Source organism: Parus major, chromosome 24, assembly GCF_001522545.3.
Source record: "Parus major isolate Abel chromosome 24, Parus_major1.1, whole genome shotgun sequence".
Taxonomy (NCBI): Eukaryota; Metazoa; Chordata; class Aves; order Passeriformes; family Paridae; genus Parus; species Parus major.
In genome coordinates this window covers 6,581,968-6,599,330 of record NC_031792.1, presented here as the reverse complement: position 1 = coordinate 6,599,330, position 17,363 = coordinate 6,581,968, and the positions used below count along the sequence as shown (strand labels likewise).

At 46.0% G+C, this 17,363-nt stretch overlaps 1 protein-coding gene across 2 annotated transcripts; it reads right to left on the bottom strand.

Annotated features, from left to right (window-relative positions):
• Positions 1-856: 856 nt before the first annotated feature.
• Positions 857-11,939, bottom strand: LOC107214286 (transmembrane protein 45B-like). 2 transcript variants are annotated; one of them, XM_015649536.2, is made up of 6 exons: positions 11,892-11,939; positions 5,580-5,774; positions 4,872-5,084; positions 3,629-3,813; positions 2,539-2,684; positions 857-1,908 (listed from the first exon to the last, which is right to left on the bottom strand). In XM_015649536.2, exons 2-6 carry the CDS (start codon positions 5,761-5,763, stop codon positions 1,791-1,793), a joined length of 846 nt encoding a protein of 281 aa, XP_015505022.1. In that variant the 5' UTR covers positions 5,764-5,774; positions 11,892-11,939; the 3' UTR covers positions 857-1,790. The 2 variants fall into 2 exon arrangements, with proteins under 2 accessions (XP_015505022.1, XP_015505023.1); XM_015649537.2 differs by lacking the exon at positions 11,892-11,939 and adding an exon at positions 7,600-10,635 and having other exon boundaries at positions 1,791-1,908.
• Between the last annotated feature and the right edge of the window lie 5,424 nt (positions 11,940-17,363).

The following is a 17,363-nucleotide window of genomic DNA, read 5'->3' as shown; positions in this document are numbered from 1 at the left end:
GTTTGTATGCCCTGGAATGGAAAAAACCTCTGGCTTTCGGGGGTGGGAAGGAGGAAGATGACTGCATCCAGCTTGGATCTGTTCCTAGTCCAACTGCAGCTGCTGCCCTCCCCTGGCTGTTTAATGGGAAGGGATGCTTGGGCTGTTTCCTAAAAGAAAATAATTCACAAAAGACCAGAAATAATTCAGAGCATCACACAAAGCCTTTTTGCTATTCAGTGAACCCATCACTGTCCTACAGCACTCCCATTAACTCGGTTTGTCCCCTTCTTCTTGGTGGGGGCTGGGGTTATCTGCCATTAGCAGGTGGCATCTACAGAATAGATTGTGTCTTCCCACAGCAGCCAGAGGAATTTGTGATGTTTGGAAAACCTATTCTGCCTTGGCAGAAAAGAAGATATCTACAAAATGCTCCTCATGTTCAGTGGTTACGACTCATGAGACCCAGTCATGAGTTTATGAGATGGATTTACAGAGATGCATCTCTGCTGATTCATTCTCATCATGCCCAGTCTGTTTGCACCTCCCAGTATCCAGCCCTGCAAAATAAACCAGCATAGCAGTAGATACACAGGAAAAGTGGCATTCAAGGAAAGCTACTCTTTATAGCACTGTTAATAAGCAATAAAATCTAGGCTGCAGTGTCTATAGTCTGTGACAGGCTCTTTGCACAAGGGGAAAAGGGTTCAAGGATGAGCTTTGCCTTCCCTTGGACCTGCCAGGAGCTGCTTTTCTGTGCAGTCATGAACATGAGCACAAAAAATCTTCTGCCGTCCATCCCCCACTAGGGAGAAGATCTCAGTGCAGAGCATCCTTCCAGCCCCAGGGTTTGCAACATGAACAACTGCAATTTACCTTGTGCTGGTGGTTATTTTATTTATTTATATATACAGATGTGTATATACAATTTTTTTTTAAATCCCCATATTACTAGCATATTTTCCTCCTGTCTAGGAGGTGATATTTCTAGTCACTCTTTGCAAGAAATTAGCTAGTAAAGGCAGCCTAAAAACAAACCATGTGCCTCTTTCCTCTTGCTTTCCAAGCTGAGGGGGTTTATTTTCAATGGAAAACTGGGACATCTCATGAATCCCTGCTGCACAGTTGTATATCTTGCAGTTCTTCAGGCTTTGCAGGTCTGAGGGATGGATTTTTCTAAGCTATTATTATACACTCTATAATATATCAGTCTTAAATTTAAGGTGATCAGCTCAGTGAGGATTTTAATTTCACATTTATTTACTCTCTTAGCCTTTAAGTGAACATGAAAATGATTAACAAAACCCCTTTTTAGTTCAAAGCTTCAGTAATAAGATTTATATTGTTTGTAATCTAGCCCTGGTGTTGCAAAAATTGCCATAATCTCACTTTCAAAACTCTCTTATTCGTCCTCCTTGCCTTGCACCAGAGGTGCATGACGTCAGCCTGGAGATTTCTCTGACTTCAATCATGGCAGGTCAAAGCCTCCAGGCTCTTGGAAAAGTCAGCTGGCCAAAGGATGCCCTCCCTCCCTATGAGAATACATGGAGGAGCCCATAGAATGAAGAAATCTTGTCATGTTGAATTTCTATGCTTTGTTTTCTTGCTAGAAATCACTTCAAGCTGTGCCCAAGTCTGAGCCAGAGATATTCAGGTATGGATGGAGGGCAGACACCCCTGTGTGCTCAGCCTTCTTCCCAGCAGCACCATGGGGGCACCTCTCACTCTTCCAAAACAAAAAAATTTCATTATATTGGTTTCTTCCAGAAAAAGGACTGTTCATGTATTTGGAGCAGGAGTTTTCACCCTCTTCAGTCTTCATCAGAGCCATTCAAGAAGGCAGCTTGGGAGCTGCTGTCACACTTCTGCTGCCGGACCCCCAGGCTGATGTAGGGCTCTCCAGTGCCCCTGCGGAACCTCTGGAGACAGCTGTAGCACAGGAACAATAAATCATTATTAGAAAAATCCTCAATCTAATGCCACTCACCAGAACCCTCATTCTAGACATCCTAAAATGCTATTGATGGGACATTCAGTGGTTCTTGTTCTGTATAAAGTCTATTTGATGGTATGGACTGAACTGTAGCTCACACAGCATCCCTCAGAACATCCCTTAAAGTGGGATAATTTTCCCATCCCCTTGAAGAAGCCAAACTGGGGGCTGGTAATATTTTAGTTTTTGTACCTCCAAGAATACAGTGACCTTCAACTGCTTTGAAGTCCTTGCAAGGCAGGGGATGAAGTGTCAGGGGGTCCTGGTAATGCTTTGATGTCTCTATCAAAATAAAGTTTGACTTCAGTACTCAGTGTACAGGGACATAAGCAGTGTGACTTCCAGGAGTACCACTAGGGACTTGGTGGTTTGACTTCTCCCTGTTTAATGCCTCTCACTGACACTGTTCTACATTCTGTGCACTCAACAAATACCATGCCCTAAAACCTGCAGTAGTCTGGGACTGCTTATTTGGCTGTGATTTTGTACTGCAGGAAGGGCTGAGTTACATCTGTCTCACTACAGACATCCCACCAGGCCTTCCCCAGTTCCTGTCCCAGCCATACCAGTAAGTGAGGGTGTAATTCACAGCCAGGATGGCCACAGCAGCTGCCCAGTGCCAGAAGAAGCACATTGTGAGAAACATGATGTTGCTGTGGTCATTCTCATCCCACACTGGACCTCCCCATGGCTGGAACAGCACAACACCGATCTGGGTGGAACAAGAAGTTGGTAGAACAATTATGTTGGGAAAAAAATGCTAAAATCACAGAACAGTTAGAGTTGGAAACAACCTGTGCCAGAGCCTCATCACTCTCACAGAGAGTTCCCTTTATTCATGTAATGACTGAAGAAACTGAGAAATTTCTTCAGAATTGAGCCCTGACCAGGATAGAGGTTTTTGCTGAAAGAGTGAACTCCATCCTTGCAATGACAGGCCACACAAAGCCAATCTGTGCCCAGATTTTTTCTGCTCAATATTCAGACATAATTGTCCTTCAGCATTCCAAATTCCAAGCCATCCTCATAATATTCCAGATTTAGTATTTTACAAGCTCAGCCCAGTTTTCTACCTCTGAAGAAAGGCTGGTTTGAGCTAGTGCAGCCTTGAAAAGGAGAAAGTGGTTTGGTTTTGGGGTGGTTATTTTGGTTAGTTTTTTGCTTGTTTTTGGTTGGTTGGTTTTGTTTTGTTTCTTTGTTTGTTCGGTGAGTTTTTTGACAGCTTAGTTTTGAGAGGAATTATCTCCAACTGATTTCTTTGCTTTTCCAACTCCTACCAAAGCAAGCAGCTGGCTGTATATTAACTCAGCTGTTTGGTAGATGGTGGGGTTTGTATCTTTCCACTAAACCAGAGGGAGGGCTGCAGGGAGCATTAGACACAATAAGCAATTAGTACTTGTTCCTTAGGTACTGCAAAATGTTGCTCACTTGCTTTTGCTCTTCCCCTTGGAGAAGCAATAAGCCAAAACAAGTAGCTCTTGCAGCAGGAGCACCCATCAGAGATGACCTGTGATAAGTAAATTTTCATTCTGGGTTATGAGCTATTTATGAAGTGAGCCTGGCAAAATAATCCTTGGGAGATGTGTGATTGATACATGATACAACTTGTTCCCCTCTTTTCCCTTTGCTTCATTGCTCTGAGAAGGCAGAACGGACCTGCCAGAACCAGGTTCCCTGGACGATGGTGATGCTGGCTCGGAACATCTCCAGGACAATGTTGTCACGCAGGAAAACCTCCAGCAGGATGCTGCCAGCCCCAATGAAGATGGTGATGAGCAGTAGGGAGTGGATGTGCTGATCCAACATGGGGCGGTTAAGGACATGGTAATAGAAGAGACAACCTGCCAGAACACGAGTCCTGCTTAGAGCAGCATTAACAACAGCAGCCATGGCCACCGAGTTGAGTAAATCACCTGCCTGGATGGCAAATTGAGACAGGCCATCATGGAAAAAAGGAACTCCACATAGCACCATCCCTCCCCTAGGCCTCCTGGCATCCCAGCATCCTGGGAGGATGAGATGCCCAACCTTGGGGCAGGAGGATCTGAGCAATACAGTGACCAAGGACAGGGTAGTTGCCTTCCCACATCTGTGCCACCACCTCTTCAAATGACCCTTTCTTTCTAGCCAGGCTTCTGCTGTGTCCTTCTTTTTTATTGCTAAACTTCACCTTTTTTTTTTTGGGAGCTGCAAATGTTTTTTTTTGGTCTTACATGCCAAACTATGCATCTGGAGCTGCTCCTGCTGCTGCTGCCTCAGAAACTGCTGTGATTGGGAAAGGAAAAGTAACAGAAGCTGTGCCTTCATTGAGGGTTCTATATAAACAAGACCTTATTTTCCCATGGGAGAGTGTTGGAACTAGATGATCTTTAAGCTTCTTTCTAAGCCAAGTCTTTATATGATTCTATGATCCAAGAGGGGTCTGGAATCCTGGGTGGTGACTTGCAAGGCAGCCTGAGGACAGAATGATATTCAGGATATGCTGAAGCTGAAATAAATCACTTCAAATTGCCACGTGCTCACACAAGTAGATCAGGCTAATGATGCCTGCAGTGCAATTAATGGCTCTCAGGGGGAACATGGGGTGGAAGAACAGTCTGTGGATGGCAGAGGAATGCAGAGTCCACCAGCCATTTATCATAACAAAGACTCTCATTCTGCTACTTTGCACCACAGTAGCCCCAGAAATCCCAAACCCAAATCCCAGAAATCCCACTGCAAGAACCTATCCGTGAGTGTATTTCCCATCTCGTTATATTCCAGCCTGCAACAAAATATCCCCTACAACGTGTCCTTTCTCCAGAGGCATCCGAGCCACATTTGGGCCAGGTAAATTTTAGTCCTTCTCTGACTTGGTCCCCGATATCCCTCCCTGAATTAAGCACCACCTTCTACCAACCTTCAACGAACACGGCCACGGCCAACATAAGGCGATCCAGACCCCGCGGCACCACCTCAGAGATGTAGGTGAGGACGTCTACCACCCCGGAGAGGCCGTAGAAGAGGTACATGGTGGTGTGCTGCCAGTTCATCAGCTTCACCCAGTCACGCTTCTCCCCGCTGTACAGGTACAAGTGGGGACCATCGGGGACGAACTGCTCCGCCAGCATCCCTGCAGGCCACCCAAGAGCATGGAGTTTCTGGGGGTTTATTTGCAATGCTTGAGACTACTCCTAGCTGCTGGGGGTTCTGAAGCAGGAGCTGGTGAGTTTGTATCAGGGAGAAAAGACTAGATGGAAAAATCAGGCCTGTGTTTAATGGCAGCTCAGCTTTGGGAAGGGGTGTGAGACTTGCTTTTCCACATCAAACTATTTCAGAGACCAAGTCAAGATGGATATCGAGGATGCATCCAGGCTGCCCAGGAGAGTGCTGGACTCGCAGTACGTGGAAGTGTTCAAAAAATGGAGATGTGGTGTTTAAGTTTACAGTGGACCTGGCAGTGGTCAGTGGTTGGACTTAATGAAATAAGAGGTCTTTTCCAGCAGAGAATCCAAAGATTCTCTGATCCTTCCACATCTTGACCAGTTTCTCTGGAGTCAGGGCTTCTGTACAGTCATCACCACAGGCTAGATGAATACTGGCATAGCAAGTGAAATATAACCCTTACCTATTAGAGAAAAGAGGATTTTGATTCCCCCTTCAATGGCATCCACACGCTGGAAACAATAAGTCCTGTGGGATTTCTTATTTACTTTCTGGCTGAGATACTGCAGTGGGTATTTCACAGACCACCAGAGCCCAAAGAGCAGGAAGAAGCTGCCTGGAAGTGCATGACCCTTAAAATTCGCCATCCTGTCAACCTCTGAATACAAGGCAAAGAAAAATAATGTCATTATTCAATTTACACAAGTTATTTGGCATAACACTAGGAAAAAACAGGATTTGCCTTTCAGGGAGGACTGGAGTAGGCTTGACCAAGCACATGGGAATAGGAAGGAGCACTGGGAACCCCTGGGACCTCTCTGAGGTCCTTGCCCCATGACTTGGAAATGCCAAAGACACAGTTGTTTCAAAAAGACCCCAAATCTTCTTCAATGTCTGACACAGCCCAGCCTGAACCTTTAATTCCAAGGATCCCTCTCAGCAGGAGGTCTGGCTTTAATTGCTCTTCTGCAAGTATGAGCACAAGGATCTGCTGCTGACCAGGACAGAGCAGGCTTTTCAGGACCAGATAGGAGAGATAATACACAGGGAAACAGGAATGTCTAGGAGTAAAAAGTAGAGTGTTTCTTTAGCTCCATGAACAGCCACAGAAGTGGTGTGCAAAGTCCAACATTTTTTAAAATCTCTGGAATTATTTCAGGCCATGGAAGAGGTGAAAAATACCCTGCATGTATTCTATAAACCAAAGCATTTTGTTAAAAATCTACCTTCAAAAATACCCCAAAAGCTGCTGGAAACAAAACATTGTGGGTTTGGGCAAACAAATCAAGTAATTTCCTGCATCCTGACCTGCTCACACTCCTTCTTCCCTCTCCTGAGCATCCCTAAACCAGGACTTGCATCAAGCTGCTGGAGCCTCTGTGCCAGAGTGCACATGCATGGATTGCAGGATGCTGGGGGACCCATTCCCTGGGAGAATTACAGCAATTAAACCCAGCCAGCTCCTGTTTGCTGTTTTCTTAATTAGGTTGAGAACTTACCAGCTCTTTCATGTGGCTTCAACCATATGTTTGAGGGCTGCCTTGGTGTGAGGTGATGTCAGGCTGGGCAATTAGGAATGTTTTAACTGATAACAAAGGCTGTGCTGCTGGTGCCCAGGACTTCCTTCTCTGTTTAATAACTTCTCTGTGCCAATCCACACTTAACACTGGGTGGAAACTGTCTCCCTTGTGGAGTGGATGCTGTCCCTCCACATTGCAGGAGATGCATGGTTTGGAGCTGGATCTGACCTCCCTATCCCAGACATCCCAATTATCCTGAAACTGCCTTCCCCCCAACAGCATTTGAGGCTTCAGTCCCCACTTGCTGAAAATATAAACCAAAAAAGAGTTCTTATTCTGCTGTTGCACAAGCAATAATTTGTGTGTGGGGTTAAACATGAGTTGTTGCTGTCAGCCTTGGACTAACGGAGCTGTTTCTTTGGCTTTATTAATATCTGATTTCAGGTTGGTTTGTGTCAGGGACACCTTGTTTCATCCCTTGAAGTCCATGGCTGATGCAGATACCATCTCCCAGAGGAGTCTGCCCCCGAGCAGGAAAATCCACTGGGTTAAAACTAATCTCCTAAATCCCTGCAACCAACCTGCCTCATCTGAGCTGGTTTAACCAAACAGCTAATCCAACAGCTCCAGCTAAGCAAACATTGGCTCCACATGAAAACATCACCCTGATACATGCAGCCACACATGGCAGCACATGGGGCCGATGTCCCTGCAGTGCCACCAGGCTGGTTTCCACCCTGTCACCAAGCACCTCTGAGATATCCCGGTGGGTTCATGAAGATGAATTTTGGGGGGATTTAATCCAAGAATAGAAAAGCTGTGCATGGGGTATGAGCTGGCAGCTTTGCAGGTCACTATTAGCACTGCAGGATTCTGCCTTGTCTCATGACTTAAAAGGAAAGAATTATTGACAAAGGGTGCATTGGATAATTAAACAGAAAATCAAAGCAAGATGCTGCTTACCAGCAGGGCTGGCACACTCCAGTGGGTTAATACAATCATCTCTGCAGTCCTTTGAAAGGGGCAGTTGGGGAATGGGAGCATCCACCTGTTTCCCTGTGATTAAGGGAGCAGCATTCCCAAGCCATGGAGAGGGCTGAAAAATCTATATTTTCTGGGTGAGTAGAGAATCTCATCATATACATGAAATGAGGTTAATGGCTTTAAACTGAAAGAGGGGAAATCTAGATTAGGTACAAGGAAGAAAGATAAAATATCAAGGTAATAACTGGAAGCAGAACCAAACCCATCCCAGAGTACCACAACAAGAAGGATTACAGCCATATCATGTTCTATTAATACTATAATTATAACATGACCACAGCAACATACAGTCAAATATATGACTGATGTAGCTCCTGCAGTTACATATTAAGGGCTGATATAAAGTGGGGCCTGATGGTTTTCCACCTGAGATTGATGCAGTCAAATTGGGATGACCTGAAGGATACACTGATCAATCACAATTAAAAGATCAGCTAAATGGGATATGCACAGCCACCTTACAGTGCTTATGTGATCTGGGCTGAGCTCAGGGGGTGATGGGGACTCTTGGGATTGCTGGTCTCTCTTGCCCCTGTTTATTATATCATGCCTGATAGCAGGGAGCACATGGCTCAGCTGGTACATGTGACCAGCAAAACTATTTCTCCTGCTCTCTTCCTCCTCTAAAAACATGCAGTGGGTAAGCACAGAGGAAAAAACCAACTACAGTTATGTTTGTGCCCTGAGGCAAACAGCTCTTGTTTATCCCTGTAGCTCCAAAGGAACTGAGACAAGCTTACAATCAGCAGGGAGAAAACCAAGCTGAAGGTCCAGTGGGTGCTGCTGTTGGTGGCCACAGCCACCATCCCAGGGCATCCCTGCCAAACATGACTTTGTCCCTTCCCTCATCACCCAGCCATGTTTGGCAACACCCCCATGTCCCTGCTGGCTTGTCATTCCTGTTCTTTGCCCCCTGTTTATTATAGTGCCCTACGCTGCGTCTGCTTAATGATTTACTGGTTCATCTGCTCTTATCACCTCCCAGAGGAGCTGTTTTTTTCTTGGTTTATAGCTAATGCACCAACCACCTGGGGAGGCATCTGGAGGATGGTAAGGAGCCTGAGAAGCCAATTAGGCTTTCACCTCCTTCTCACTCTACCCTAGCAGACATAAACTCTCTTTTTAGCCAAAACCAGGGCCATTTTACTATTCCAAATGTCTCATTTGGTTTTACTGAGGGATTTTTGTGGTTTAAGTCCATTGATAGTGTCTCAGTCAGGGCATCACTTCCATTTTCCCCAGTTAGAAAATTAGAGTATAAAGTTCACCAGTGGGAAGAGCTGACAGCCATCACCCCTACAATTAACTTTGCCCTTCAGCCCATGTCAATCAGGCAGTTCAGACACACTAGAGCTGGCTTGCTCACCGTAGGACCTGTGCTTGGCTCTCGAAGCATCTGTGGGTGACAGGGATGGTCCCCAGGGAAAGGCTGACTCAAAGAGGAGAAATTGACTTGCAGAAAAAGCACCCAGGCTGAGCTCAGGCATAGGTGAGGAATGCCACTGAAATGTTTATCTGAAATAATGAAGCTATTTCCAGCCTTCCAGAAGGGCTCTTTGGTTTAATCTGCAGCTGCAGGAGCACATCAAACCCAGACCTACAGACTGACAGCAACTGAGGTGCTGCACTCAAAAAAACATCCTCAGTAAGCCCCTTCCCTATTCTGCATATCCTTGGTGTGTCTCCCTGAATACAACATAACCCCACAGTCCAAATCCGGCACCTGATGTGGATGGCAGTGGTCCAGACACAGGGGTGAGATAAATCTGTCTCTGAGGACAGAGAGATGGCAGGAGACACACAAAAGGTATCAGGAGAGGCATCAGACAGTGATAAACTCTCCTGTACCCTGTGCTGCCTCACTCATTACCAGAGTTGTCTTACTTGTCTGCAGAGACACTAATAATCATAGCAGCACTTCCATTAGCTCCCGCAGGAGCTGGATCCCTAATGCATTAATGCCAGGCTAAAACCCTACTCTGAACCATTCCATCCCATTATCGTCAGCTTCTCTTTTCATTCTGTTTGTGTCTGCACCAGGGAGTGTTAACAGTGACACTGAGCAATCATCTTCCTCATACTGGTGACCTCAGCTGCAGCTGCAAAAACATTTCTGCCTCTAAAGGATCCTTAAGGGCTTCGGACTTAGGTTAAAAAATTATTTTCATCATTGGAAACTATTAGGCTCAATTACCAGGAAGTATCTGAAGCACCATCAGGTATTGTAGGAGTGGCTGCAGACAGAGAACAGAAGCTGAATCCTTCTGAAACAGTAAAGTTCAATGTGGAAGTTCAAATAAGAATGAAAGCTTTAAATTCAGGATGCTGGACTAGAAGTCTATTTAATAGACACAATGGAGCCACCCAAAAAGATACACTGAGGAAGAGAAATATAAAAACTAGTGATGGAGAACTTATACAGCTCTGCTTCCTCTTCCTTATTCTGCTTCCATTTGTCTCCTGTTTTATAAGCCTCTGGTTTGGATTCTCCATCCCCATCTTTGCTCTGAGCCCTGTCAACAGGGAAGCAGCAAGAAGCTACATCCCAGTGAAGAAAGCTGAGAAATAAAATAAATTAACCAAAGCCTTATTACAGGGTCTCAGAACAGGCATTTTGACATTCCTTCTCTTGCAACCTGCATTTGTTTATTTGTGGACAAATAAGACAGTGAGGTCTGACTTTAAAAATTATCTGTTGGAGGAAATGCACTTCACCATCTCGAAAGGCATTTTTCTTCTCCTCTACATGATGGTAAAGAGAGTAAGGTGCTTTCTAAAGGGATGGGTGCCATCTGTGCCCTGCATTGCCTCCCTTGCTCCATGATGTGTGATGGGGCAGCCCTGACTCCAGTAACCCCTCACAGGTACCAACCCAAAATAAACTCAAACCCAGCATTATCACCATCAAAAATGCCACAAAAATCAAAATTCAAAAATCCTAGAATCACAGAACAGTTTGGGTTGGAGGGAATTTCAAGATAATACAGTTCCACCCCCTGCCATGGGCAATGACACCTTCCAGTAGACCAGGTTGCTCCAAGTACCAGCCAACCTGGACCTGGAACTCTTCCAGGGGTGGGAAAGCCACAACTTTGCTGGATTCCACAACTTCTTTGGGCATTTTCCAAAGAGAAGATGAATGCTTGTCCTCAAACTGTCCCAATTGCTTCAGAATGTGACACAGGTTAAGCACTGAGTGTCTTCAACATCCCTCAAGGAAAACTATCCAAGACAAAGGATTAAAAACCATTTCCATTGCAATATATACCCAAAATATCCATAAAACACATAACCCTAAGCCTGCTGAGTACCACAGCTTGTCCCTGGGTACCCCAGAGCTATGGTCCCCAACATCCCCTCCACTAGAGACTGGAGTCTCAGCCATCACACCCTGCACTGCTAAGGTGAGGGGTTGGTAGCTTTTTGATGATAAGCTGGTAGGAAGAACAGAAGAAAGAAGGAAAAAAAACTTCCTCTGCAGCAAAGGGCACAGCAAGGGACGTGGCACAAAATGAACTTTAAGGAACCTTCCAATCCAAACCATTCTGGGACTCTACAAATACAATCTCTGAAGTTTTAGGCACTAGAGGTGACTTTTCTAGGCATTTCTGTGGGTAGAGGAAGGTGGGGAGGGAGTTTTTGGTTCAGTGCACGCAGCAGCAATTTTGGTTTGGCTGTGAGGCAGAGGTTTTGCATTTAATTTGACTGGGAATGGAGCAGGGAGCCAGCAAGGGCTCCTTGCACAGTGGTGAGGGGTTTTTGGGGCCCTGCTGCCCCCAGGCTGCCCCGCTCTCCTCGCTGCCTATTTTGGGCCCCACATATCATGTTTATTTTCCAACTTCCTCCTTGAAAAAAGTAACTGCGGGTTTGCTGGGCTGCCACATTGCTTCCCAGCCCAGCAGGGACAGCAGCCAATCCCCTATGAGGCCCTTCACAGGGACCTCAGAGCAGGGGGACATCCCGGTGGGCTGAGGACACTTAAATCCTTAAATCTCTCCCAAATTTGCTTTCCTAAGGGAAGCAGTGGTTCACCCACCGTGACCCCTCCCTTCTCTCCCTATGGAGTTTGAATGCCAAAATGAGGGATCCATAAGGGGCAGGCAGGGGGTTCCCTCCGATCCCCTGGTGTGGGGTGACCTCCCCCCTCCCCATGCCAGCTCCTTCCTAACAGAGCCCCCATCCTGTGCCAGCCCTTGCCAGCAGAGCCTTACCTGTCCTGGTGATCCTGGTGCTGCACCTGCTCCCAGGTGATCTGTGCTCCTCCCCTGCCCGTGGCACCCGCCTCACCTGCCTCCTCCCTGCCTCCCAAACCCCAGCTGGAAGGGAAAGGTGACACAGAAATCCCTCATTCCTGGACCCACCAGGTGCTTTAATTTGCAGTTTTCTCCCACAAAAGTAATCCATGATTTGCTGAATTTTCAGCAAAGTCTCAAGGCTTTCTCCCTCCATATCCTAATTTTCTCAGATTTTGTACAATGATTAAATTTCCTTCCATCAGAGTTCCCCATTACCCACCTGGTGCAGGATGGGATACAGGGGAGCTGTGTGGGGCATTACCTTCCCACTCCCAGGTGCCTGCACCCCTCATCCCCAAAACACTGCGTTAATAATTAACTGGATTAACTCCTTCAAAGCACTTAATTTTCCATTTTCCATGCTTTCCAGGTCTGATGGATGAGCCTCCTAGGATCCCCACTCATAAACCATATTTCAACTCCAAATGCAATTTTCTGACCAGGCCTCCTATAAAACCAAATCTATCCTTAATAATACTTTCCACTTTCATCTCCAGTCCTGCAAGTGCTTTACGAATGTTAAATAATTAACCCTCATGACACTCTTGGGAGAGAGGGAAGTGTTATTATGGCTATTTGTAAAGGAAGCTCTGACAGGGCCTTATGTACTCCAGCCCTGGGTTTTACTCACTTTTAGGGAGCACTGCAGCTACTTACAGCACTGAGACCAGCTATACCTGCCACCAGGAATTTGTAGTAAGAAAGTTAGATTTTAATGTTTTAAGTATATCCACCCTGATTTATAAATTACTTGAGGTTTAGAAGAGCTGTCTGCCAACCCTGTCTTTTTCTTTTATTATTGTATTACTATTTCTATTTATTGACATCAAACCTACTCCCTCTCCTGGTCCCACAGTGTTGTTTAAACAGATGAGTTCTTAATAAATAAATAATTTTCAATTGATCCATCCTTTCTCACCTCCCAGGGAGGTAAGTGCTGCTGGAAGGGAGAGAGCATCCCACAGTCATCCTCTTTTTTATCAGTGGTGGGGTTGGATGCCCAAACCCTCTATATTTTTCAGGTCGGATAATTCAAATTTTCCAGAGACAAAAGCCAAGCTGCAAGTATTTCTTGTCTCTTTATTAAATTGTTTCACAAATATCCCAGGAGTCTGATGACATTTTTGTGTCCCACAAACCCTGGAATAAACCAGAATTAATCGAGGGGCTTACACTCACCCCGCTCCAGTGACACAGAAGGATTTACCACCAGAAAACTAACCCCAAAACTGAGGCTGAGGAATAAATGGAAGGAAAACAACTGTTGACATGTAGGGCCTGGGAAAAAATGAAGAATTACTAGGCTTGGGAGTTGCTACAAGTTCATGAAAAAACCCCATGGGATGTCAAAAAATGCAAATGAGACCCCAAAAAACGCCGCAGAGAAATGAGAGATGAAGTTGCTGTTACATAAGAAAGGCTAGGTTTAGCTAAAGACAAAACTTTAGTTAAACCTGACTCTGAATTGGAGTTTGTTCCCACCCAAAACTCTGCCGAGTAATGTCGGTGTTTCTTGGCTACCAGGAAATTTGCACCTTCAAATATTTGCAGAACAAAATCACGGGGTGTGTAGGGGGGTGGATCTTACTTTAAGGAAACAACCTGTCTAGGTGTATTTCTTGTAGTAAAGGCCATCCCTGATCTGGAGGTATGGAAAACCCTAGCAGAATGTCTGATTTCCAAGTGGGCCTGAACAATCATTTCTTGATAAGACACATCAAAAACCGACACCATCTCCAACTTATATCTATAACTTCCTAGAGCTCAGCCACTCTTAAAACCTTCACAGTTCCTTAGACAGCCTTGAAACAACATGTAAAGGCTGCAAATTCTTCAAACCTGTGTCCAGTTCAGTCTCTCACCATCCAAATGCATTGGGCTGCTGTGTCCTGCTGCTGCAGGATCAAGTCCAGGGAGGTTATGGATTCTGCTGACTGGCATGGGACTTCAAGGAGACAGGCCTCTGCTTGGTTAATCTCAGGAAACCATTTATTCAACACAGGAACAAACTCAGCTTAAATCCAGAGACGGAGAGCAAGCCCAGAACAGAGGCAGGATAGTGGGTTTTATGGGACAGAAGAAGGGTGGAGTTTAAGGTCAGGGTCTAATAGGAACACAGCAAGGGAGAAACCCCAGGGGCTCAAACCCAATCAGAACACCCTGGGCTGCCACCCCACGAGGCTCCGGGGTGGGGCAACTCTTCCCGGGCTCTCAGGGCCCATCCCCTGAGGCAGAGGGTGGAATTTGCTTTTCTTGGGCTTTAAAGCCACGCCTCTCACTTTAACAATGCTTACCTAAAACTAAATCTTTGCCTCCCTCGGCGGGGGCACCTCACACTGGAGGTAGGAATTCTGGTCAGCACAGCACATCCAGCTTAAAAAAACAGTCCTGATCAGCAACTTTTCTAAATCTTACTGCCTTTCCATTAAATCAGTCCTAAAAAAAAAAAAAAAAAATAATAATAATAAAAAAAAATCAGAATTCCTATTCTAGGAATTTTTGAGGCCTCAAAAAAGCTGTTTTGTGTCCTGTCCATCTCTAATTTTCCACCTCCTGATGTCTATTTTCTCCCTGCTTATCTCACTCAGAGCTGCAGCTCCTAAACATATCCACAGGAGATCTGGCAGTAAATAACACCCTGGCAGTCTCTTCGCATCGACATGCAAAGCTGGGAATGACAAAGAAAACAGATGATTGCAAATCATCTCAGTATGCTGTGTGGTTAGACAATACCTGCAGTCTCCATGGATGCAGCTCGGGATGCAGGCTGGAGCGTGCCGTGGGGGTGATGCTCAGAGAGAGCTCAGAACAAGCAGCTCAGAGAAATGGGGGAAATGATGCAGTGTCAGAGCCAGGAAATTAGTTCCCTTATTTTCCTGTGCTGGCAGAGGGGACAGATGAAAGAGTCATTTGCCACGTGGCTGGAGAGAGGAGCTGGACAGGCTGCCTGCAATTTTAAGAGGCAGGAAAATGGGAAAGCAAGCTGCCACTCTGGCCAGACACAGATATTTTTCTGCTCCCTTGCTGCAATATCGATGCATTTTCCAACCAAAATGATGATGTCTCGTTTTCCTTCCCCAGCTCCTGCACTCACAAAACTGTCTGTGTAATGCAGGCAAAAGGTTTTGTACTTAGATGTTCCCATTTCTAAGTGAGCCACCTTCTGGTGGCACCTCCCTAAGTCTTTCCTGGGACGCAGAGAATGATCCTTCACAGCATCCTCCCATCTCAGTGCTGCTTGTTGCCTGAGTGCTCATCCACTGTGTGCAACCCAGATTTGAAGTGACGCTGAAGTAGCTTGGGACAGGGGAAGGGGCAGAGACCTGAAGCTGCTCCACGGTACCATCACCCAAATTTATTCCTCTCCATGGGCCACTTCAGTCCCCACATAGAGAAAGATGGGGAGTTCAAAGTGCCCTGGGGAGATGACAAGGGACCCACCAGACTCTGCCCAAAATGTGACCTAATTCTTGCAAATGCCCTGTTCCCACCAAAGAGGTTGAGGAAGGAGTTTGCCAAATGGCAAAAGGAGATGAATAAATCCAGTATGGCATATCTGCAGCTGTGGAGAGTAAACAGCATTGGTGCACAGCCAGGAGGAAAAGAGAACTGCTTTGGGGCAGAATTGGGCAAGGAAAGGTAACATAAGCAAAGACAACCCCCAGAAGTGCTTCTGTTAACCCCCTGTGAAAAGATCCAAGACTCCAACTGGGTAAGAACAAATAGAATTAAATAAAAATTAAATAAAAGCAGGGAGGGCTCAACCCTGATGTGATTCCAGCTGCATCAGCCCCAGCTGGATGCCAGAGCTGTAGCACGCTTGGACATAGCAAGACAATCAATAAGGGACAGAAAAGGAAATTTGTATAGCCAGACGAAAGAAGAGGAAGAGAAAGAGGAGGCAGAACATGAGAAAACAGTGACAGGCAACAGAGAGGGAGGTTCAGGGAGAGGTGGTGAAGGTTAAAGATGAAAACAACAGCACCTAAAAGGAAGCACAAAGTGGCCAAACTCTGTGGGAAATTTTAACAGGATAAAAAATAACCCACAGCTGATGAGCAGTTAAAAAAAAATAGTAAGTGGGAAGGGAAGGAAATACACCCCTAAAACACCTCACATGGAGAGCAACACTTATGGGAGAGGAGTTTTAGGGGAGCTGGACAGTCCTCAGGACTGTGACATCAACATTGTCCCTGGGAGCCAGGCAAACACATCCTGGGAGGTTTGATCTGGGGATTTCCCCCCTCCATCCAGCTGCCATTCAGCAATGATGGAGCAAGGGCACATCTCGGTGGCAGAGGGAGGAATATCACCTCCCCAGCCAGGCTAGGCCTTGCTACCCATACCCAGATCACCTAATAAAGGAAGAGGAATTTGGGGGGAGGAATTCGTTCATCTTCAACACCTGAACTGGAAGAAATACCTCTGAGTCATGGTGAGATTACTGGGGACATGAAGCTGTGAGGGACCAGAAGGTTCAGATGTGGTGGGTAGTTTCATCTGAAAAGAGAGAAAATCAGTTCATCACCTTGACACGTTAACACTGAGCCCTTTGCTTTTGAAATTAAAATTGGGAAGTGTCATCCATACTGATATTTGTTTTTCTTTTCTTCCTGTAGTCATCATCTTTACAATCTTCCCCTCCCCTCCCCCCACCCGGCCCTTATCCTCCTCTCCGGCACTTCTGCTCCAACTATCTTTCCCAAGCAAACATTTATAATTTCTGCTACCTTTCATTTAATTTTCAATCCTAAAAGTTGAATTACCATAAAAAAAAAAACTACCACAAAAACCATACCTAGGGTCAGAGAAGAAGAGCAAGTTCTAAAGGCATTTATTGACCTTTAAGCAACGGAAGCACAGCTCTGATGGTAAACCAACATATCCCACACTCTCTGCAGAAAGAACTTTGGATGTCAAAGCAATCCAGCCTTCCCTGTAAATTCATCCCCGCATAGGAAGATGCTTTGGGAAGCAGGTGCTGAAGTTTTTGGGAGCAGCCTCCACACCTGAGAGCTTGCAGTGGGAATTTGTGGTGTTGAACGGCTGAAGAGAGGTGGGAATTGGGGGCTGGAGGGGCTCCTTGTGGATGTAGGGATGTGGGATGCTGCCCCAGACTTGGGGAGCAGCTATCGCGTCCCGGATGTGCAGAACGGAACCTCGGGAATATTTGGGAACACTAGGTGGTGCTGAGGGTTCACGGAAAGGATTCCATTCTTTCACAAAGGGATGCTCCGGAGTGCGAGGGTGAAGGCCTGGAGGGAGGGGGGGGGCAGGGGCTGCAACTCATTTTGGGGTTGGTTGGGAGACCAACTCCAGGTGTGAGAAGCTCCTCGTGTCACTTTGTCACATTCCTCCCCCTGCAAAGGAACTTGGCCAGCAGCTGGA